Source organism: Mirounga angustirostris, unplaced genomic scaffold (assembly GCF_029215605.1).
Source record: "Mirounga angustirostris isolate CCGP_5_RB_7025 unplaced genomic scaffold, mMirAng1.0.hap1 SCAF_1, whole genome shotgun sequence".
NCBI lineage: Eukaryota > Metazoa > Chordata > Mammalia > Carnivora > Phocidae > Mirounga > Mirounga angustirostris.
This window is the reverse complement of record NW_026991709.1, coordinates 106,389,597-106,413,669: the sequence shown is the minus strand read 5'-3', so window position 1 is coordinate 106,413,669 and position 24,073 is coordinate 106,389,597. Positions and strand designations below refer to the sequence as shown.

At 40.4% G+C, this 24,073-nt stretch overlaps 1 protein-coding gene and 1 pseudogene across 1 annotated transcript in view; both read left to right on the top strand.

The window, feature by feature from the left end:
• Window positions 1–1,400: 1,400 nt before the first annotated feature.
• GMPS (guanine monophosphate synthase) overlaps window positions 1,401–24,073 on the top strand; it is a 68,815-nt gene continuing 46,142 nt past the window's right edge. Inside the window, exons 1-2 of the mRNA XM_045903495.3 lie at window positions 1,401–1,868; window positions 22,220–22,401. Of these exons, the coding sequence (XP_045759451.1) occupies window positions 1,842–1,868; window positions 22,220–22,401 (209 nt within the window). The 5' untranslated portion in view covers window positions 1,401–1,841. The remainder of the gene's footprint in view (window positions 1,869–22,219; window positions 22,402–24,073) is intronic.
• Window positions 15,988–16,085, top strand: LOC123835002 (U6 spliceosomal RNA; annotated as a pseudogene).

The following is a 24,073-nucleotide window of genomic DNA, read 5'->3' as shown; positions in this document are numbered from 1 at the left end:
ATACACTGTAAGAGAAATCCAGTTTCAAGAATGAGGGAGGGGTCAATAGAGTCAAAATTTGCAGAAGAACTTTAGATATAAGGATCCTGGTACCTTAGCCATAAGCACAGGTGACCACTAGAATATATTTAATATAGGTATTATCTAGTACAGATGGGCTTTAGCCAATCCTAACGCTGGGACATCACATTCCATTCCATTTCATTCTGGGTAGATAATGATGTAAGCTGAGACTCTCCTATTGGTTACTACACTGTTCTCTTGATTGCTCATACAGACCTACCAAGAGAGCACAGTATCCATGGCTTTAGAAAGTTCAAGTATCCGTTTTTCAACCCCAAAAAGGGTAAGTGAAATACTTTCATTGACTCAGGGGTCCGCTAGGATTTGGGCCTTTTGTTCCTGATAGTAATAAACTGTCTATCTTTTCCCAGATCAGGTACCCCCTACCTCCTATTCCGAGAGGCAGAGAGGCACATTACCTCACTGAGCCTCACTTTTCTTTATTAGTAAAAAGTGGGTAAGAACATAAATCCTACCTCACTACTTTCGTGAAATAGCTTAGAATAAAATGAGTTTTTGTAAGTCAGGGTTGTCTTACTCTGGCTCCTTGATACCCAGAGCCTGACACATAGCATGAGCTCAGCAAATGGCTGTATCGTAGTAACTGAATATTTGTTAAAAGGCTTTGTGAATCTGGAAGCAGTTCCAAGTGTTATTTATTCTCCAACCGCGATTTAGGTTCCCAGGTCACCAAAGTAATACCTCATCTTGCCGGTTGTCAAGGAGTAGCTGGAAGAACTGTAGCCCCTTCCCCACAAACCATCTAAATAAAAACATAGGGTGCTGTGCAAACAGAGCTTCATGGCCAGTGCCCTGGCCCAGCATCCCACCAGACTGCCGCTCCCAAACCTCCTCCTTATGGAAATTCTGGACCCGCTGTAGAACTTTTGCGGACCTATGTGATCAAATCTCACTTTGACGTCCCTTGAGATGTCACGACGAAACTCTTCACAGTAGCCTTGGCTGACCCCGTGTCCCACAACCTGACATGAGACCGCGCCAATGGCTAGGACCCAGCTCTCCGGAGACTTCCTACTCCGCTCCCCCAGCCTCTCACAGTGGTTGAAGGCCGCCGGCCGGCAAGCCTCCTGCAAGCTCTCGGAGGCTCGGGTTTTTCTCAGAGGTGGGCCTTCACGGCGAGGAGGGGCCGACCGCCTCGGGCTCCTCCTCCTCCCAAGGCCGGTTGCCCGGTGCGGGGGCGGGACGGGAGCCGGGCTGTTAGTTGCGGGCTCCTCCCCCCCAGGGGAGGACCAGAGGGGGCGGAGGCGGGTCAGGTTCCTACTGGGGGGCGGGCTTTGGCGGCGGAGGCGGGGCCGGGCGCCGCAGTCCCTTCTTCCCGTGGACCCGCGGGCCGGAGAAGCTGCGGGTTTCTTTTCCCGGAGGCGGACCTGGGCGGCGGGAACGGACCTGGGGGGCGGGGCCGGACACCGAAGGCCCCTCCTCCCCAGGCGGGCTTATTTGGCGGCGGGGGCATCTGCCAGGAGTCCGCGGTTTGGCTCCCTAGCCGAACGGGCTCTGGCTCCTCCCAGTGGCCGGCCGGGGCGGAAGCAGGAGGCGGGGGCAGCGTGCGCGCTGCTGGTCTCCTCTCCCGCGGCGCTGGGGCCCGCGCTCCGCGGCTGCTGCTACATTCGGCGCCTCGCAGTCGGCCAGCTCCTCTCCGCGCCCGCCCGCTTCTAGACCAGGCCTCCTCCTCAAGCCCCAGCCCGCGGCGTCGACCCCGCCGGCCCTCTCCCGCCCCGTCTCATACCGTGGCCGCCGCTGCCGCGGCCCCGGCCCCGATGGCTCTGTGCAACGGAGACTCCAAGGTCAGTCTTTGGCGTGGGGCTCCCTGCCTCGCCGCTTCTGGGAGCAGGCGAGGCTCCGGGGCCAGGGAACCACCGCTCGACCCTCCTCCCCCCAGCCCGTCTGCGCAGCCCTGCGGCCCGGGCAGCTGCGCGTCGGAGAGTCCCCGGTCGGGGCCTGTGGCATGTTTTCTCCTCGGGAGCGGCAGGTGCTTTGTTGATTTTTGTCTTCGTGTCGGGGTTCCTGCGCCCGCCGGTCTCCGGGCGTCGGGGAGGGCGTCAGCTCCCCGCGGCCACGCCGCTGGCCCTCGCCTCCCCCGCTCCGCTGTGGGGCTCGGAGCCCGAGGAGCGTGGCCGGAGGGTGGAGGTAGGGAGGCAAGCGGGTGTGTGTGTTTGCTTCCTCAGCCTCACCCCCGTCCCTTCGGGAGGCTGGGGGCCTTTTGTGGACCTCCTGGGGCCCGCGGAAGGCAAGGCAGGGTCGGGGCCTCGCGTGCGGCGTTCAAGCTGTGCTGGCCTCCAGTCTTCCCGCCTCCCCATTTCCCGCCTGTCCTCGGTGAGGCCCTCCCCGTTCCCCAACGCCGGCCTTGGGGTCCGCGGCGGCGAGGCCGGCCCTCCGCGAGGCCGCGTGATTGCAGTCCTCCGTCCTCCCCACCCCCCGTGCCCGGTCAGGGCCGGTGACCCGAGGGTCGTTCGCTCCGCTGCCCTCCCCCCCATCCTTCTCCGAGGGCTGGAGCGTGGGTCTAACCCCGCCCCTAGTCGCTGGCTGCTGCTTTGGCACGTTTGTTTGCGGTGGATCCGCTCCCCGCGGCGGGGAGCCCTCTCCGGGACGCGAGCCGCGGCCACCGCGTCCGAGGGCTGGGGAAGTGGGGAATCCCGGGGTGTTGGAGAAGTTGCTAACTTGATGTGGGGAGAGCACGTTTGGGTCGCCGCTGCGCTTCTCGTCGCCTCCAACTCACTTTTTTTTTAGACCCTCCTCTTTCGTCTCGCTTCTGAATTGAGCACCTTCGCGTTCACTTCTGTATTAAAATTTTCGTTGGCTTGGAGTTTTCAGACCCTCACAAAGTCGCTTTTGTCAGCGATAAAGTGCATAGTTTTGAATTGGCGATTAACTTGAGCAAGATGTATCTCCTGTACACTGTTTAGAGCCTGGCTTTAAGAAGTTACTTCATTAAATTTTATTCATGTGTATGGGATTTTAAAAGTCAGGTGGGAATTGGTGTTCTAAGTCAGATAGTAGTGCCTCATGCAGGTGGTATTCTCTTTCAAAGGTGGTGTCTAAGTGTCACATATTAGTAGTAGATCCTCTCCTACTAATGATTGCCTAGTACCTCCTAAACATTAAAATACTATTTGTTGAACAAATGAGGAAAGATGATAAGGTAGCGATATGTTCTTTTAAACCGAGAAAACTAATGCGTAGACAATGTGAAACTCTTTTCTCGGGACTCTAAAGGGGAATGAAGACAGTCGAACTTGTTTTTGACCTCAGAAGCTAATGTAAACCTCATTGTGCAGCTCTTTTCTGTACATTAGCTCACTTGCAAAGCATTTTTCTGTTTTGAGACTGATAACTTATCTTTGTGCGGGTGGAGGAAATGACCACTAATAGGAGGACTTAAACCTAATTTCAGACTTTGAAAGATATGTGGTGATTTGAGAAGAGTATTTTCACAAAATTAACTGGCAGCAGAAAGTTCAAGACTCAGTTTCCAAATTTGTGTGTCTTAGGTGTATAGAGCATATATATATATTTTTTAAGATTTTATTTATTTATTTGAGAGAGAGAATGAGAGAGAGCACATGAGAGGGGGGAGGGGAGGGTCAGAGGGAGAAGCAGACTCCCCGCCGAGCAGGGAGCCCGATGCGGGACTCGATCCCGGGACTCCAGGATCACGACCTGAGACGAAGGCAGTCGCTTAACCAACTGAGCCACCCAGGCGCCCGAGCATACATTTTTTTTTCCTAGTTGATATTTTTGTTTTGTTTAACTTGCATTTTAAGGAGAGTCTCAATCAATTTGATATATTTTTGAATATTGCTGATTCAATATTCAATTAATCAGCAGTGAATTGCTGATTAATTTTATTTCAAGGTCCTTTAAAAACATACTCAAAGATGTGTGTTTGTGTGTGTGTGTGTGTGTTTGGAGTAACAATTAGATGTGAACTGAATTGGAAGCACTTTCAGGAGGAACCATCAGGGAAATAACATATTTCATCAAATCTGTTATTATTTCATGTACTCTTAAGGAGGAAAAAACTCCCTATAGTTAAATGGTGATATGTCATTGATCATAAGAAACATTTCAAGTAAAGAGATGTGTAAACTTGGGATAATATGCATAATAAATTAGGTGAAATAAGGTATGTCTAAGAGGTCCACCTGGAAATCTGATAGGCATCTCTTTTCCATAGTTTACCACTGAACCACCCTTCCCTCTGGAGTGAAATACAAGTACTGTACCCAAGCTTACTTTGTTACACCTATTGTGACTCTTGACAGTTTTGTGTAAATCCTGGTTCATAAATTAAAGTGGGAGGAAAGAGCTGATTTTGATTCCTATTCTGGTACATTTCAGTTTGTATCAGGATTTTCTAAAATGACATTTTTGCATGATAGAAATTAGGGAGAGACCTAACATCTATAAAAACATTTGGGCTGATTAACTATCCAAAGCAGAGGTTATTGTTTTCTTATTTAAGGAGTTGATATAATGTCTTTAAGAAGTTAAGATTTTATATAATGGTTTATTTAAAAACTTTTTTTTACCGCTACTCAATGTTATATATGAATACTATAAAGGTCAAGTATCAGACATAGTAACTATTTTCTGTTTTATTAAGGCAGGATTATCAGAATATTGTTCTTTGGGCTACTTGTGAAATTTCCCACTTTTTGGCCTTATCTAACCCTCACATTCTTGGTTGGAGCAGAAGTGGGACCTGCTTCATCACCTTACCTAGATGTTGACTAGGGTAAATCATATTTGAATTAAAGGTGTTTTATAAATTGATTGTGATATAGAATCTTTAATGACCTCTACTGTTAAAATTTTAAATTTGGCATTTTTAAATTTAAGGTTTTTGGGGGGCACCTGGGTGGCTCAGTCGTTAAGGGTCTGCCTTCAGCTCAGGCCATGGTCCCAGGGTCCTGGGATCGAGTCCCGCATCGGGCCCCCTGCTCAGCGGGAAGCCTGCTTCTCCCTCTCCCACTACCCCTGCTTGTGTTCCCTCTCTTGCTGTCTCTCTCTGTCAAATAAATAAATAAAATCTTAAAAAAAAAATAAGGTTTTTTTAATAAAACAAGCCAAATTTTATTTTTTTAAAGGTTTTATTTATTTGGGAAAGAGAGACAGAGAAAGTAAGAGAGAGCACGAATGGGGTGAGGGGCAGGGCTGGATCCCAGGATTCTGGGATCATGAGCTGAAGGCAGATGCTTAACCAACTGAGCCACCCAGGTGCCCCTTTAAATTTAAGTTTTTGAATCAGGTTGAAAGATAACAAGATTTTTTTCCTGGGTTGCACTGAGTATTAAACAACTGTCCTTTTATGATAACTCTATAGAACACTTTTTTAAAGGTCAAAGATTTTTTTTTCCTGCTTCAGATTTTGTTCAGATAATAAGATATTCATCTAGGGCTAGGTTGATTAAGTGTCTGACTCTTGATTTTGGCTCAGGTCATGATCTCAGGGTTGTGAGATTGAGCTCACATTGGGCTCTGTGCTGGGGGTGGAGCCTGCTTAAGATTTTCTCTCTTTCTTCCTCACTCCTACCTCCCTCTCTTTCTCCCTCTGCCCCTCAAAAAAGAATCTTCATCTAGAATGAAAGAGCTGTTACAAAAGGAATAGTTTTTATTGTTTCCTGTTCTTAGACTTGGAAGGTTCTGAAATTCCTCCAGGAGCTTCAGATAGCCTTGTCTTTTAGCTGGACCAAATGTAGACTTGTCCTATACTTTTCAAATGTATTTGATACTTTTAAAAGGCCGTTTAATGATTGCTATTCCAAAGGATGCTGTTTAACGTAATGAATACTTCTTTGCTATCCAGAAGAATAAAATTTACCTCTGTTAATGGTGCTTACAATGTCTTCATGTTTCCTTCTAACCTAGACTCTGTTTAGATGCTCAAAATGAAGTCCTCAGGGCTAAAACATAATTCTGAAGCACTTTGTGAATCAACAGAAAAGTAATCATTTCATAGGAATTTGACTCTTTGTATAACATGTATAATTCTGAGTTGTGTAGAATACTTTTCTCATGCTTATTGTGGAATAGAGACGTTTCTGTATTTGCTTAAGAATCACAGTGGTTTAAAAAAATAGTTTTACTATAGTAGTAATGTGGTATTAGTTGGTTTTCTAGTGGTGGATCCTTGCCATGTTTTGAGGACCAAGGAGATGGTTTATATAGTTATGTCCGTACATTCCCTAATACAATACATTATAATGTGATAGGGAGTGAGGTGTTTGGTTATAGTAGTGTGACCTTATAGTCTTTGTCTAAACTGGGGCACTTAAACATAAAAGGAATTGGTAAAAATAAATTGTAATTTTCTCTAAAATAAAACATTACCAAACAAAATAAGAAATTTTGGTTTTATACAATATAGTAAATAAATGGCAAAACTCCTGTAGCAAGAATGCTCAAATTACTCTCTTTGGAAATCATGCACGGGAACACACAACATCTCTTTCCTGCATATACTTTACAGATACCTTATTCACATTTCCCACTGACACAGATGATGGTGGTCTAGAGGTTTGGTGCATCTTGCAAGCTGAGCAATGGCTGTGGCACTCAAGACTGGATAGAGTTAGCTACTCTTAGATGTCCCTGTCCAGGTGTACTTCATTTTATTAGGAAAGGATGTGGAAAAAGAAATGGTATATGAGTGGTTGGCTTGCAGATTGAACCTAAAGTTAGAAGTGAGAACTCTGTGTTCATTGCACCTGTACTCCACAGAACTAGACAAAACCATGGCAGAAGGTGGAAGTATAAAGTGAAAGTGTAACAAACCCATCCTATGTTACTTTAATGCAGTTATTCATAAGAATGTTAAAAAATGAAGACTATGAGATAAATGGGTGGGTGTGGGAATAACAGGTGTAAATTAGGACAGTCCTGGCAAACTGGGCCATATGGTCACTCTAGTTATAGAGCACGTATTGCCCTGAGTTTGGGTCTTGATTTCAACAGTGACATCTATTTAAAATTTGGCTAACATTTAATCCTAATGTGTATATTAGAATAATTATTTCTGAGTTAGTAACTATGCTAAGAGTTTATGAAATTCTTAAAAACTGAGTGTCACATTACTTGTTTTCTAAAAGGTGAGAACCAGCAGTGTTGAAACTGACCAACAGATAAAATCTGCTCTACTCTACCATAACGTTTTCAGGGGATGTTTCCCAAACTTTTAAAGCTGCCTGGACATGCAAAATTCTGATATTCTTGTTTGTCACAGGAGAACAGAATCCTTTTTGTCTCTTAAAACTTACTGAGATCTGTGTAAATTTAAGTCACCTTCACCTTGTCTGTAATTTGGAAAATTAGTTTTAGTAATTCTTATCCTCTGAGTCTCATTATGAATATAAATCTAAGACTCTGGAATTCTAAAATGCTGCTTTGAACAAATTTTGGATGAACAATTCCTAACTAATTTGGGAAAATTTAGATGAATTATAGATAAATCATTGTTTTGATACATTTATTGGTAATAGTGAACTTTTTATGCTGTAATTTTTTCCCCCTTTAACATTTTATGAAGCATTTCAAACTGACAAGCAAGTTGAAATTTTAGTCAGCATTTAGGTGTAAAACCTAGATTCTACTCTTTATTTTTCTTAAAAAAAATATATATATATATTTTTAGGGGCGCCTGGGTGGCTCAGTCATTAAGCATCTGCATTCGGCTCTTGGGATCGAGCCCCGCATCGGGCTCCCTGCTCAGCGGGAAGCCTGCTACTCCCTCTCCCACTCCCCCCTGCTTGTGTTCCTTCTCTCACTTTGTCTCTCTCTGTCAAATAAATAAAATCTTTAAAAAATATATTTTTATAACCACTTTATTGAGATATTCGTATACCATAAGATTGTGCCATATAAAGGGTTCAGTAGTTTTTAGTATACTCACAGATTTGTACAACCATCACCACAGTTAATTTTAGAACATTCTCATCACCCCCAAAAGAAATCCTCTACCTTCTAGCAATCAGTCCTCCTTTCTCCTGGTCTGCCTTTCTCTCCCAACCCTAGACAACTACTAATCTGTTTTGTCTCTATAGATTTGCCCATTCTAAACATTTTATATGACTAGAATCTTACAGTATATAGTCTTTTGGGACCGGCTTCTTTTATTTAGTGTAATGCTTTCAAAGTTCATCTGTCTTGTGGCATGTGTTAAGTACCTTATTCTTTATTACCAAATAATATTCTGTTGTATGGATATACCACCTTTTACTTACCAGTTCATCAGCTGATGGACATTGGGTTTTTTATACCCTTTGGATATTATGGATAATGCTGCTATGAAGATTCTTGTACAAGTTTTTGCGTAGACATAAGTTTTCATTTCTTTTGGGTATATACATGAGGGTGGAATTGCTGGGTCATGTAGTAATTCTGTATTTAACCTTTTGGTGAATGGTCAGACTGTTTTCCAAAGTGGCTGCAGTATTTCTGTCAGTATTTCTGCAGCATTTCTGTCAGTAGTGCATGAGGTTCTAATTTCTCCACGTTTTTGCCAGCACTTGTCTTTTGGATTATAGCCATCATAGTGGATATGAAGTAGTATCTCATGGTGATTTTGATTTGCATTTCCCTAACGACCGATGACGTTGGACATCTTTTCACGTGCTTATTGTCCATTTGTATATTTTCTTGGGGGAAATGTCCATTCAAATCATTTGCTGATTTTTAAAAGTAGGTTACTTGTCTTTTTATTGAGTTGTAAGAGTTCTTTATTCTAGTTTGACAAGTTTCTTATCAGAAATATGTTTTGCAAATATTTTCTGCCATTCTGTGGGTTTTTACTTTCTTAATGGTGTCCTCTGATGCATAAAAGCTTATAATTTTGATGAAGTTCAACTTATTTTCTTTTGTCACTTGTCTTTTGGTGTTTCATCTAAAGAGCATTTCCTTTTTATTATTATTATTATTATTATTATTATTTAAATTCCAGTTAACATCCAGTGTAATATTAGTTTTAGGAGTAGAATTTAGTGATTCGTCACTTATATATAATTCCCAGTGCTCATCACAAAAGTTCCCTCCTTAATACCCATCACCCATTTAGCCCATCCCTCCTCCTCCCCTCTAGCAACCCTCAGTTTGTTCTCTATATTTAAGAGTCTGTTTTTTTTTTTTAAAGATTTTATTTTATTTATTTATTTGAGAGAGAGAATGAGAGAGAGAGAGAGAGCAGCAGAGGGAGAAGCAGACTCCCTGCTGAGCAGGGAGCCCGATGTGGGACTCGATCCTGGGACTCCAGGATCATGACCTGAGCCGAAGGCAGTCGCTTAACCAACTGAGCCACCCAGGCGCCCCTAAGAGTCTGTTTTATGGTTTGCCTCCTAAGGGGCATTTCCTAATGACCTTGAATCTTGTATAATTGCCTATGTTTTCTTCTGAAAGCTTTGTAGCTTTAGCTCTTATATTTAGGTCTTTGATCCATTTTTGTTGTGAGATCCTAAGTTATAATTTGGTGGAACATTTTCATATTGTTGCATTATTGTCATGAACTGTGAGATATGGTCCTCCCAACTCCCGACATCTGATTGGGTGAAATAAGGCACCAGATTTACAGCATTAGACTGAGGAGATAACTTTTTAAAAGGTAATTAAAGGTAATTAGGAATAAAAGTACAAACTTTTAATGGATGGTTAATTGGATGCTTAATCCACTTAAGTGGATTTAACCTGATTTTGGTTTTGTAATGGAGGGGCTCTTAGATTTGAGTGAATGTTGGCCTTGTTTTTGACACCATGGCAGAGCTTGACCATCTGGTGCCCCTGAAGGCTGAGGGTAAACAATTGCTTATTGTAACATTGTCAGTTTGTGGAGACACATGGTTTGAAAAAGGTCACTAATAAGTATTTTGTTTTGCTTGTTTTTATTGAGGTAAAATGTACATAGGTGAAGTGTATAGATCTTTTAAGTGTACAGTTTGAATTTTGACAAATGTATATACCTGTGTAACCACTACCCCAATCAAGATATAAAACATTTCTATCACTCCCAAGTTCTTGCATGTCCCTTGGTTCCTCCAGCAGCAACCACTGTTCCCATTTCTATAGCCAGACATTAGTTTTGTCTGCTTTGAACTTTATATAAATGGAATCGTATGGTGATGTTTGGCTTCTTTCATTCAGCATAATGTTTTTGAGGTTTATCTATGTTGTATTAGTAGTTCATTTTTATTGTTGTGTAGTATTCCACCGTAGGATATACTAGAATTTATCCATTCACGTGTTGATGGTCATGTGGACTGTTTCCAGATTTTGTGGACATAGATGTTCATTACTCTTGGATAAATACCTAGGAGTGGAATTACTGGGTCAGAGGATACCTTAATAGGTTTTGGTATTTTCTATTTTGTACAGTTTAGAATATTTAGGTTATAATAATCTACTTGATGCCTGGAAGAGATAAACACTGGTAGAGTAAAATAAACTTAAAAAAATTGCATCATGGGGCGCCTGGGTGGCTCAGTTGTTAAGTGTGTGCCTTTGGCTCAGGTCATGATCCCAGGGTCCTGGGATCGAGGCCCACATTGGGCTCTCTGCTCAGCGGGAAGCATGCTTCTCCTTCTCCACTCCCCCAGCTTGTGTTCCCTCTCTTGCTGTGTCTCTCTCTGTCAAATAAATAAATAAATAAATAAAGTCTTTAAAAAAAATTGCATCATAATATTTTGTCCTTAAGGGTATTTTAAAAAGTACCTTGTTGAGCTGTATTTTAATGGGAATAGGATATGGTTTGTTGGTAAACAGGCTACTTTTAGATTGGCTTTATAAACATGTACCAGTAGAAATGAACAACTTCTTTATTTGATAATAGCAATCTGAATTTTAAATTCAAAAATAATTTGAGGGCTTCTGGGTGGCTCAGTCAGTTAAGCATCTGACTCTTGATTTCTGCTCAGGTCATGATCTCAAGGTCGTGAGATTGAGTCCTGTGTTGGACTCCACGCTTAGCAGGTAGTCTGCTTGGGATTCTCTCTCTCCCTCTTTCTCTGTCCCTCCCCCTGCTTGCATGTGTGCCCATGCACTCTCTCTCTCTAAAATAAATAAAATAAAAAAATAATTTGACAATAAAGCTGATGAAAAAGGATTTGGAAGCACTCGGGATTTTTTTTTTTTTTTTAAGATTTTATTTATTTATTTGAGACAGAGAGAATGAGAGACAGAGAGCATGAGAGGGAGGAGGGTCAGAGGGAGAAGCAGACTCCCTGCCGAGCAGGGAGCCCGATGCGGGACTCGATCCAGGGACTCCAGGATCATGACCTGAGCCGAAGGCAGTCGCTTAACCAACTGAGCCACCCAGGCGCCCAGCACTCGGGATTTAATAAGGCTGGGTTTCTATTTCTTTTTTTTTAAAAAAATGCAACCTTGGCATTGGTGCAGTATTTGCATATAAAAAACTATTTTCAGGTGTTTGATAAGAACTTTTCTATCAGTTTGTGAGGCATAGTATCCTGGTATGGTAAATCTTGGGTTCACCAGGCCTACCTCTCCAGAGGTTAATTAATAGTGCCTCTACGTGGTTCCTTTTCCCTTATGTCTTTCCTTCATTAGTTACCCCCTTAAAAAAAAAGATAAGTATGTATTTATGTTTTAAATTTCCAAAGCTAGAGAATCAGTGTAATGTGTATCTTAAGGACAAGGTCACAGAGAGCTAAGCATGATTACAGCCATTTTGAATAATTTTGCCCTGTATTCTTATGCATTTCTGCTATATATGGCCAGGGAAAGCAGAATCATAGTATGTTACCGATTGAGAACCTGCCATGGGTGCTTTGGTGTTAAACAGTTTTTGTAAAATTTCACTTTAGGTGGTATTAAACATTCAGGACATGTGAACTAATTTTTTGCTGACAAGTTTGTGGGTCAGCTCAGCATTGCTGAGCTCCACTACTTTCATCCTTCTCTTGGGACTACTAGGTTGATGGTGTTTTCATGATGGCAGAAGGACAGGATGGAAGTAGAATCATTAAGATGGCTTGGCACTCTACCATTTCAGCCCTCATTACCTTGGCCAAAACAAGTCTCATGGTTGAGCCCAATGTCAAGAGTGAGGAAATATATTCTGCCTAAAACAGGATGAACTGCAAAGTCATATGAGAAATGGCATGGATATAGGGAATAGTGAAGAATTAGGGCCAATAATACAGTCTGTTACATATAGAATATTAAAAACATGCATAAGTAGAGCAAAGAGTATAAAGTACTAACCAGCTAAACAGATATAAGCATATGGTCAGACTTCTTTCATATACGTGTACATAGAATGAACTACTGTATAACTGTCAACTGTATTCAATAATTGCACCTAGAGGGCGCCTGGGTGGCTCAGTTGGTTAAGCGACTGCTTTCGGCTCAGGTCATGATCCTGGAGTCCCTGGATCGAGTCCCGCATCGGGCTCCCTGCTCTGCAGGGAGTCTGCTTCTCCCTCTGACCCTCCCCCCTCTCATGTGCTCTCTCTCTCTCATTCTGTCTCAAATAAATAAATAAAATCTTTAAAAAAAAATAATTGCACCTAGAATTTTTTATATATATCTTAAGAGACTTAGACTTTTTTGAGAATCATATACCACTTACAATTAAAAAAATATGAACTAAATTAGTTTTGGTATTTTTAAAACTTTCTTCATGTTTAGTCTGATACTTCTAAGTTATTTTTTGACCTGAGTTGTCCAAGAACTGTTTTTCCACACATCTTCCATGCCATCAAGAATTTTGATGATTCAGCAATTCTTGAGAGTGCTCACTTACTTCTGGAATTTTTTTCCAGGCCATTGATGACTCATTCTGCAAGTTTTTTTTTTTTTTAAGATTTTATTTATTTGAGAGAGAGAGAGAGACAGCGATAGAGGAAACACAAGCAGGGGGAGTGGGAGAGGGAGAAGCAGGCTCCCCGCTCAGCAGGGAGCCCGATGCGGGACTCGATCCCAGGACCCTGAGATCATGACCTGAGCCGAAGGCAGACGCTTAACGACTGAGCCACCCAGGCCTCCCTCATTCTGCAAGTTTTGATGCTAGTACTTCCTTGATCTTACCAGAAGATATCAATGGAAGTTTTTCAGGTAGTATCCAGAATTCAGCCCTTCTTCAAGTAGTTTTTAAATGTTAAGGGGTTGCACTTGTCCAGTGATACTACTAGTAGTAACAAGCCACTGCACTCTCCAGAGGTCTTGCTCAAGTGTTTGTAGAATACATAGAGAAATGACATAGAGAAATGAAATAGAGTTATATAAAGTTTCATAATGTCTATCCTAGGTGAATTTCAGCCAAGCTCAGCTATATTTCTTTTGCTCAAACCTTGGGACATCTTTCTGCTCTAAGGGAAATTTTCTGAGAGACTCCAGGGAATCTCTTTCCCTTGAGGGATTTTATATCAAATTGTACATAACTATGGCCATGGCAGTGACAGCTGTGTCACTGAGCTAATGGAAAATTTAAGATACAGTGTGATTTTAGAGGTGTCTGGCTTCTTTCAGTTGGCATGTCTGAGATTGATTTATCCATGTTGGGATTTTTCAGCCAAAGAGGACATTACCCTCTGTGGGATCATGGGGTGTTTAAACAGCAGTTTAGGTTAAAGATTAGGTCAAGACCTTATAGGGCTTGGACGGTATTTTGGACTTAATTGAACTTTATTCTGAGGGGAAATAATTGAAGAATTTTAAGCAGGGGGAGGACTTGAAGTCCGATTTCTTTTTTCTTTTTTTAACATAGGCTTGTTAACCAACTGATCAAAGTCAGGATCACCAATAGTGGAATAAAATGACATCGTATCCTTGCCATCGTGTTTTATTAGGAAGAAGCATAATTACATCATCAGTGTAAGATTGTTGCCAAAAAAATGTTTATTTGGAATCTAATCATAAGGCAGCAAATAGAATCTGGTTGAGGCATATTCTACAGAAAGCTGGTCTGAACTTCCAAAAAAATGGCTGTGTCCTAAAAGACCGTAAAAAGGTGAATAGGTAGTTCTGGATTAAAGGAGACAATGACATGACAGTGTGAGTACAGAGTCTGTGGTTTTTGATAGGGTTCTGGAATTAAAAACAAAACAAAACAAAACAAAAAAGCCAGGGGCACCTGGATGGTTCAGTTGGTTGAATGGCGGACTCTTGATTTTTGGCTTAGGTCATGATCTCAAGGTCCTGGGATCAGGCTCCACCCTCAGTGGGTTTGGGGGGGATCTGCTTCAGGATTCTCTCTCTCTCCCTCTGCTCCTCCCCCCACTTGCTCATGCTCTCTCTCTCTCAAATCTGGAAAAGAAAAAAAGCCATAAAGGACATTAGTGGTGACATTTGAGGAAATTTGTGTATAGATACTATTAGGACTAAGTTTCTTGGGTGTGATTATGTATTGTAGTTATATAGAGGAATGTCCCTGTTGGTAGGAAGTAAGTACATGCTGAAAAGTTTTTTGGGAGAGAAATATCTATAATTTATTTTCCAATAGTTCAGAGGAAGAAGTATATATAGATAGAAATAATGCAAATGTGGCAAAATGTTACTAATTGTTAAATTTAGGTGGACAGTGGGGTTTATCGTGCTATAGATTTTTTTTAAGTTTATTTAAATTTAAAATTTTTTTAAAGTTTATTTATTTGTTTTTAGTAATCTCTACAACTAGTGTGGGGCTTGAACTCACAACACCGAGATCGAGAGTTAACATGCTCCTTTGACTGAGCCAGCCAGGCACCCTATGCCATATTTTCAACCTTTCTGTAGATTTCTGTAGGTTTAAAATTTTTCAAAAATAAAAAAAGGAGGGTAGAACACAAGCATATAAGATCAAGAGCTAGAGAGTCTCTTCCATTTAACCCTTTAATTGTAGGCTCAAACTTCATTCAGTGTTGTATGTGAGGTGATGGTTTCTTAAGAAAAACCTTCAGTTAAGTTTGTTGACATTTCTAAAGTACCTAAGATGTTAGATAATTTTGTGAAGAAAATGTACAATTTTTCCCAAGTTATAGGTATGGTGAGATTAAATAAGTAAATATGCTACTTCAGTAGCCTTTTGGTAATGAAAGGATTATTCTGGGTAGTTGAGTATTTCAGATGACTAAAATGTCTGTGTGTGTGGGTGGGGGGTGGTTCTTAAAATCTCTTTTAACCCTAAGACTTTTATTTTGGCAACTGAAGTCTACTAAAGTGTTTTTTGAAGAGCAACTACCTGAATAAGTTTAGTACTGATGAAATTCAACTTCCAAAATCATTTATATAGCATACTACTACTTTTCTCAGACATCAGCAGAACATTATTTCACTCATGTAAGCAAACTTTCTAAAGTAATAAAGCTTACCTTTTAAGTACCAAAATATTAAAAATTAAAATAGGGCGCCTGGGTGGCTCAGTTGGTTAAGCGACTGCCTTCGGCTCAGGTCATGATCCTGGAGTCCCTGGATCGAGTCCCGCATCCGGCTCCCTGCTCGGCAGGGAGCCTGCTTCTCCCTCTGACCCTCCCCCCTCTCATGTGCTCTCTGTCTCTCTCTCATTCTCTCTCTGTCTCAAATAAATAAGTAAAATCTTTAAAAAAAAAATTAAAATAACTTTGAAGTCTTCCAAAAATATAATGCATATTTACCCACCTCTATAGTGCTACTTGTTTTGGGGTTTGAAAAGGCCTACATTTACCTTCTTCTGCCAGTGTGTCTCTAGGCAGGTGATATAGTATCGGAATCTCATTTTCATCTGCAAAATAGAAGTACATACCATTATGAATAAGAAAATATGTAAAGCACATGAAATACTAGGTATGAAGTAAATATTAGTTCCCTTTTTTTTAACTGTAAAAATCTTTTTATTGTAAAATAAAACATGGATAAAGAAAAGTACACACAACAAATGTATAGTTGAGTGAATTATAAGTCATGTGTGCTTTTTATCCAAAATATTGAAAGGTTTTTTTCTTTAAAGCCCAGTAATTTGCTAGGCATATGTGTTGGTACAGAGAAGATTAGCATGGCCCCTGTGGAGGGATGACATGCAAATTTGTGAAGCGGTCCATATTTTTCCATTTGCAGCGATGTGGATGGAGCTCTATAGAGAGTATGATGCTAAGCAAAATAAGTCAGTCAGAGAAAGACAAATACCATATGATTTCACTCATATGTGGAATTTAAGAAACATAACAAATGAGCAAAAGGGGAAAAAAGAGAGAAAGGCAAACCAAGATACAGACTCTTAACTCTAGAGAACAAACAGATGGTTACCAGAGGGGATGTGGGTGGGGACGATGGGTGAAATAGGTGATGGGATTAAGGAGGGCACATGTCCTGATGAGCACTGCATGTTGTATGGAAGTGTTGAATCACTATATTGTACACCTGAAACCAATATTACATTGTATGTTAACTGAGTGGAATTTAAATAAAAATGTAAACACAAGTATATGTTGAGATTGGTCATTCTGGGTTCATAGTCTAATTTTGATTCGTAATCTTTTATGCCTTACATAATTTTCTTAATATCTTTTAGTTCATTTAAAATTGTACTTTCCAGTTTTGATCTCTTCTTTTTGGCTTGCTCTTGTAGGATGTTTTTATTCCTTATTCTCTCTTTTTTACTTTGAGTAACTTTGTATAGGATTTGACTTCTATAATTTGTTTCTCTTATATGTGAATATAGTTTTCCTGAGTTTTTAGAAGGAATCTTGATTCAGATAACTTTTATAACTTTATAGAGCCCCCTCTTCTGTTAAAATTATGGCAGCTTGTTCTCTGAGGATTCCTTGCTCTGATTCTTCCCTCTATTTTAGTTTGACACTTCTATTTTCCTTCTTCCTTGCCCTTGTCCTGCTTAATTTTGATTCTGCTCCCAGCAGTTGCTTCTCATTTGTGAGCCTTGTTCTAGAAGGGAGCCCTGGCCCATTAGTTGAGAAAGTTCATGGGGATTAAACTCCTTCCACCTGTTTAAGCCTTACCTTGGGTCTCCTGCTACCCATGTTACTGTTGGAGTATGCATACCTTCTCCCGGTGCAACTGCTGTAGTCGAATTGGCCCCTGTACTTTCTTTTCTTTTAAATAAAGATTTATTTATTTATTTGAGAGAGTGTGCTTTTGTAGGGGGAGGGGCAGAGAGAAAATCTTCAAGCAGACTCCCCCCTGAGTATGGATCCCAACCTGGGGCTTAATCTCACGACCCTGAGATCATGACCTGAGCTGAAACCAAAAATCAGGCATTCAAGTGACTGAGCCACCCACGCGCTCCTGACCCCTGTGGTTTCTAGCGAGTACCTTTTTGGCTATCTTGGAATTCTGTTCTCAAGTTATTCAGTGAAACTCGGTTGTTTCCCCCACAAATGCTGTTACACTAGAGTTTGTGACTATGGTAGTTTATTCCTACCAGCTTCTATTTGGGGAGATAACTTGTCATTTAGTTTTTGGTTTTGCTGTTCAGTGATACATGGAAATTCAGGAAGATCCAAAAATGATACCATCTTCATCTTATGAGAATCTGCCAGATTATTTTGCTTTATTGTTAAATTAGGGTACTGATATGGTTTGATTGTTTCCTTAATATCATTTGTTGATGTCTTAAAAGATATCTTTATGAACATCATTTACTTTATTATGATGACCTCAAGTCAGTTGAGAGGGATGTGAACCTTTTAGGCATTTGTGTTTCTTTTTCTTTTTCTTTTAAGGATTTTATTTTTAGGTAGCCTCTACACCCTAAGATTAAGAGTCACACGCCCTAAGACTGAGCCAGCCAGGCGTCTCTGTGTTTACTTTTTAATTGTATAAATAGATATAATAGATTTTTCTGTTGTGTACTGTTGAGTTTTATTTGTCTCTACTATTGATGTGACTAACAGCTTCTTTTCTCATTAGGGTCCTTTTTCTAATCTGTTAAGGTTTGGAAGTCTATCAAACTTTATAACTCTGTGAAGTAGGAGTAAATAGAGTCTAGGTTTTGAGGGAAAGGAACTTTTGCTTACGTTACTGGTGACCTTTTTGCTTTCCCCTGAGTTGTTGAAGTTTGTGCTGGATAGGCAAGTTGATAGCTGAGGTAGAAAGAATGAGTCAAGGATTCAGTATTTCCTCAATGACCTCTGATATTATATGATTGAACATTTTCAAAAGCTGATAAGAAAACAGTATACATTTTTCTTTTAAAATTCAATTAAGTAAAAATGAGTTGATTTAAAGAAATACAGACAGTCCTCACTATATAATAGTAGGACGACCATAAAAATGATTGTGCAAGCTGAAACCATGCGAAGTAATTTATTTCTTTTTTTTTTTTTTAGAGAGAATGCATGCATGTGCACACATACAGAAGAGTTGGGGGAGGGGTAGAGGGAGAGAATCTTTAGGAGACTCCTCCCTGAGTGTGGAGCCTGACACAAGCTTGATCTCAAGACCCATGAGATAATGACCTGCGCGGACACCAGGAGTCCGATGTGTAATGGACTGAGCCATCCAGGCACCCCGAAAATCTCAGGCAGGCTCCATGCCCAGCGCAGAGCCTGTTGCGGGATTCATTCTCACCACCCTGACATCATGACCTGAGCTGAAATCAAGATTTGGATGCTTAGAGGCACCTGGGTGGCTCAGTCGGTTAAGCATCTGCCTTTGGCTCAGGTCATGATCCTAGGGTCCTAGGATCAAGCCCCACATCGGGCTCCCTGCTCTACAGGGATCCTGCTTCTCCCTCTCTCTCTGCTGCTTCCCCTGCTTGTGCATACTCTCTCTCTCTCTGTCAAATAAATAAATAAATAAATAATAAAATCTTAAAAAAAAAAAAGAATCTGATGCCTAACTGACTGAGGTACCCAGGTGGTCCTTATGCAAAGCAGTTTTATTCAGTGTGAAGATTACAGTGGTTTGGGGACCTTTAAAATATTTTGTTAAAACATTAAATCTTACTGTTAATTATACAAGTATAAGAAATAAAATACTATAACTGTTTAGTATAAGTTAAAACATTAGACACAATGAGAATTGTTTTCTTTGTGAAATATGAATCAAGAGTAGTTTAAACAGTCTTTCCCTTTGCATCTTTTCTATGCCTTAAAACAGTGTTTCCCTTTGCATCTTTTCTGTGCCTCCTTGGCTTTTGACATTTTATCCTTTACAATTGAAATGTCATGAAATACCTCCAAGAGTTTCTTTCTTTTTTTAAAAGATTTTGTTTATTTACTTTTGAGAGAGAGAGAGAGCATGAGTGGGATAAGGAGCAGAGGGAGAAGCAGGCTCCCTGTAAAATGTCATGTGGATTTATTACTGGGCAATAAGGAGGTAACACAACTGTACTCTAGCTATTTGTTTTGCACTGTCCAATTGCAATAAACTTTAAAAGAAGGGACACATCGGTCAGTGATCATCATATTTGTTATTAATGTGATTTATGGATTGAAGAGCTGACAGCGAAGTTTGTACTTAATGTAATTTCTCACAGCTAATTATGGTAACTGAAATTTGAGCCATGTTATTGCAGACTGTTGTTAGTTAACTAAACCTTGGTATAAACCATGATAACTGAAATTTATGCTTGTCAGAATCATGGAAAGTGAGAACTCTGCCTGCAGTGTTAAAAAAAACAAAACAGGTTGTACTGGATTTGGTAAAAATTTTGACAGTGATAAGGGGACACAATAACAAAGTAGTCCTTCAAAACACTTTTTTAAAAAGATTTTTATTTTTAAGTAATCTCTACAGCCAACATGGAGCTCAAACTCACAACCAAGAGATTAAGAGTCATGCGCTCCATCGACCAAACCAGCCAGGTGCCCCAAAACTTTTCTTTCTCTTCTTTCTTTGCTCTGCTCCCCTCCCCCCTTCCCCCCTTCTTTTTTTAAGTAGGCTTCCCACTGGGCTTGGAGCTCCATGCAGGACTTGAACTCACGACCCTGAAATGAAGACCTGAGCTGAGATTAAGAGTCGGTTGCTTAACTGACTGAGCCATCCAGGCGCCCCAACACTTTCTATTCTTTACAAAAAAATAGATTAAGATTAAAGAATTTTAGATAAATTCTTTAAAGAGTAGTATGTATGTTTGTGTGTGGACTAAGGGCAAAGGTCTAAAAGGAAAAAGTTTTAGTATTTCTTGCACTCTAATATATTTTATAAACTTTCTGTATTCTGCTTTTTCTACATTGTTCAGTATTCATATGATTAAAATCTTCATTTTTGTGATCTGAGTAATTCTTTCTGGCCTGTGGTCAGTCCTTCTCACAAATCCTCCTCTGTAGATGGCTGTGATTGTTGGCTTTTTTCATTACTGTAGCAGAAGTGTTAGTGATGTTGTGAGGTCTTTTGTTTTTTCATATAAAGGGAAAAGGAAGAGGCATGGAAAGAATTACATAAGTGTCTGAAGGACTGGCTTATGCTTTTTTATGTGCAAATTTTACAGCTGGAGGGGGGAAAACTCCAAAAATGTTTATTGTAAACATTTAAAACATACTGAAGAAGACATGTATCATATGATCTCACTGATATGAGGAATTCTTAATCTCAGGAAACAAACTGAGGGTTGCTGGAGTGGTGGGGGGTAGGAGGGATGGGGTGGCTGGGTGATAGACATCGGGGAGGGTATGTGCTATGGTGAGCGCTGTGAATTGTGTTAAGACTGATGAATCACAGACCAGTACCTCTGAAACAAATAATACATTATATGTTAAGAAAAAAAAAAAAAAAGGAAGAAGATAGCAGGAAGGGAAAAATGAAGAGGGTGAAATCGGAGGGGGAGACGAATCATGAGAGACTATGGACTCTGAGAAACAAACTGAGGGTTCTAGAGGGGAGGGGGCTGGTGGGATGGGTTGGCCTGGTGATGGGTATTAAAGAGGGCACGTATTGAATGGAGCACTGGGTGTTATATGCAAACAATGAATCATGGAACACTACATCAAAAACTAATGATGTAATGTATGGTGATTAACATAACATAATAAAATAAAATTAAAAAAAAAAAGAAACAAAAAAAAAACCATACTGAAGAGTATGAGAAAAATTGTAAATCACCTGTAGCTCATTACTTGGATACAACCTCTGTTAGTATTTTTGTGTGTATCTGTCTCTGTGTTTCTTCTTCATACATGTATATACATTCTTGATGAAATATTTTAAAATGGGATTATATGCATCCTACAAGTGTTTTTCCAGAGTACACACATGTTTTTAAAGTTTTTTTCTTTTTTTAGATTTTATTTATTTACTTCACAGAGAGAGACAGCGAGAGAGGGAACACAAGCAGGGAGAGTGGGAGAGGGAGAAGCAGGCTTCCCGCCGAGCAGGGAGCCCGATGTGGGGCCTGATCCCAGGACCCTGGGATCATGACCTGAGCCGAAGGCAGACGCTTAACGACTGAGCCACCCAGGCACCCCTAAAGTTTTTTTCTTATATAAAATGTACAAAAACAGAATAGAGACTAGACTAAAATGAAGACTGTGTATCATTCAGCTGAAGTGATTTCAGTGCATAGGCAAGCAATCTTGTTTCATCCATACCCACCTACTCTTACATTAATCTGAAGCCAGTTCCAAGTAACTATTCCAGCATACATAGTTAAAAATTTTACATTTTGTCAAATGGCTTTCCAGAAAAGTATTATCAATATATAGGTGACAGAAATAAGATTAAAAAACCTTTTTAAAATTCTAATGTTATGGGTTGGATGCATCTGTATATAACCGTTTCCTCATGTAATACAAAAAATCCTAATGAAATGAATTTGAGCATGCTTATACTCTGGCAGCAAACTTTAAGTTCTTCATCAGTATATCCCTCATAGGAATACTGTGACTGTTAGATAGGGTGACCATATAATTTATTGTTCAAGCTAGGATGCTTTTGAGATTCACAGGAGGCCCTCTTAGTAATAATGCCAGTATAACAGGCATAAACTAGGACTATATTTTGGCACAGCTGGGTTGTATGTCCACCATGTTAGATAATATATATAAGATGCATTTATATGTAAAGTGACTATATTACATAGTCAGTAAATGCTGGCTTTTATTAAAGTGTTTATGTATGCCCACGTATGGATATGTATAAAAATCTTCCTTTTAAAAGAAGTGCTTTTGAATTGGCAAGTTAACAGTTTTTGTTTCTGTATGTTTTTGGAGCTGACAGTGACCACTCTTTTTTAAAGGAGCTCTAATTTTTATAACTAAGAGGACATTTGCCTTAATATTTGCAGCTGGAGAATGCTGGAGGAGACCTTAAGGATGGCCGCCACCACTATGAAGGAGCTGTTGTCATTCTGGATGCTGGTGCCCAGTACGGGAAAGTCATAGATCGAAGAGTGAGAGAACTGTTCGTGCAGTCGGAAATCTTTCCCTTGGAAACACCAGCATTTGCCATAAAAGAGCAAGGATTCCGGTAGACCTTACACTTGTATTTTCTATGAGATTGAGCTTAGGTTGTGGAATTTTTTATTAATTTGCTTGCGCACTGAATTTTTTTTTTTAAAGATATATTTTGAGAGAGCGAGGGAGTGTTCGGGGTTGGGGGAGAGGTGGTGGGGCAGAGAGGGAGAGAGAGTCTTAAGCTGACTCCATGCTGAGTGCGGAGCCCGACCTGGGGCTCTGTCTCAGGACCATTAGATCACTACCTGAGCTGAAACCAAGAGTCAGACACTTAAACGACTACACCACCCAGGTGCCCTGGGCACTGAATTTTTTTAAATGAATATAAGACATGCAGTGGTTTTACAAAAAGTTTTCTTCTGTGGTTCTGATTTTTAAAGATTTTATTTTTATTTATTTATTTGACAGAGAGAGACACAGAGAGGGAACACAAGCAGCAGGAGAGGGAGAGGGAGAAGCAGGCCCCCCACGGAGCAGGGAGCCCGATGCGGGGCTCAATCCCAGGACCCTGGGATTATGACCTGACCCGAAGGCAGATGCTTAACGACTGAGCCACCCAGGCGCCCCTGGTTCTGATTTTTAAAAAATTAAAGGAAAAATAATTTTTAGTTAAAAAGATTGCCTTAATTTTAATTGCACAGTTACAAGAATTTTTCATTTGAATATTTTATTTTTTTTTTAGGATTTTGGGTCAGACTTGAATTTGGCTATTATGGTCATTCATTCATCCCCGAGCGTTTGATCAAAGGAATATATACAGTGGCTAGAATACCTAAATGAGAAGAATTCTGTGTCCAATGAGTCTCTTTTGCCTCCTATCCCAAGAGACTGAGTTTCTAAAATATGAAGGTTTCTCAAGTCTAATATAAGGTCTAATTCAACAGCTTTTATGCTCAGAACTAGTCAAAATGACAGCCAACTTATATTGTTTCTTCCTTTAACAATTTCTGGTTAATGCTATGCCTTTTCTCATGGAATTGATGGTCTTTGTATATTAAGAGTGTTACCAAAAGCAAACAACTGCAGTTTGTAACTTTAATTGGGTCTTAAACATTAATGCTATATTTCTTTCAAAATACAATATGTTTAATTTTTCTCAAAAGCATAATTTTTTTCCATTAGAGAAATGGTTAACTTTTAAAGTCTTCATAGACCTGTTTATCCTGTGATTCTTGTTTCTGAAATAGAGTGAATTGGAAAGCAGAAAAGACAGGTTGAAATTTAACTGTCCTAGTCTTAGGATACAGTTAAAAACAGTCATCTCTTTTTATTTATTTATTTAAAAAAAGATTTTATTTATTTATTTGACAGAGAAAGACACAGCGAGAGAGGGAATGCAAGCAGGGGGAGTGGGAGAGGGAGAAGCAGGCTTCCCACTGAGCAGGGAGCCCGATGCAGGGCTCAATCCCAGGACTCTGGGATCATGACCTGAGCCGAACGCAGATGCCCAACGACTGAGCCACCCAGGCGCCCCAGTCATCTCTTTTCAAACTGTAGAATTTTTAGAATAAGAAGGGACCCTTGAGTTTCTCTAACGTGACTGTGTCAGTTTGCCAGTGAGAACCAGTTTTAGGGAATCAAAAAACTGTGTGAGAATTCTAAATGTCTCTCTGTCATAACTAAGCTCCTTCATTCCCTTCACCCCAAACAAACAAAAAATCTCCAGCAGACTAACCCAGGCTAAA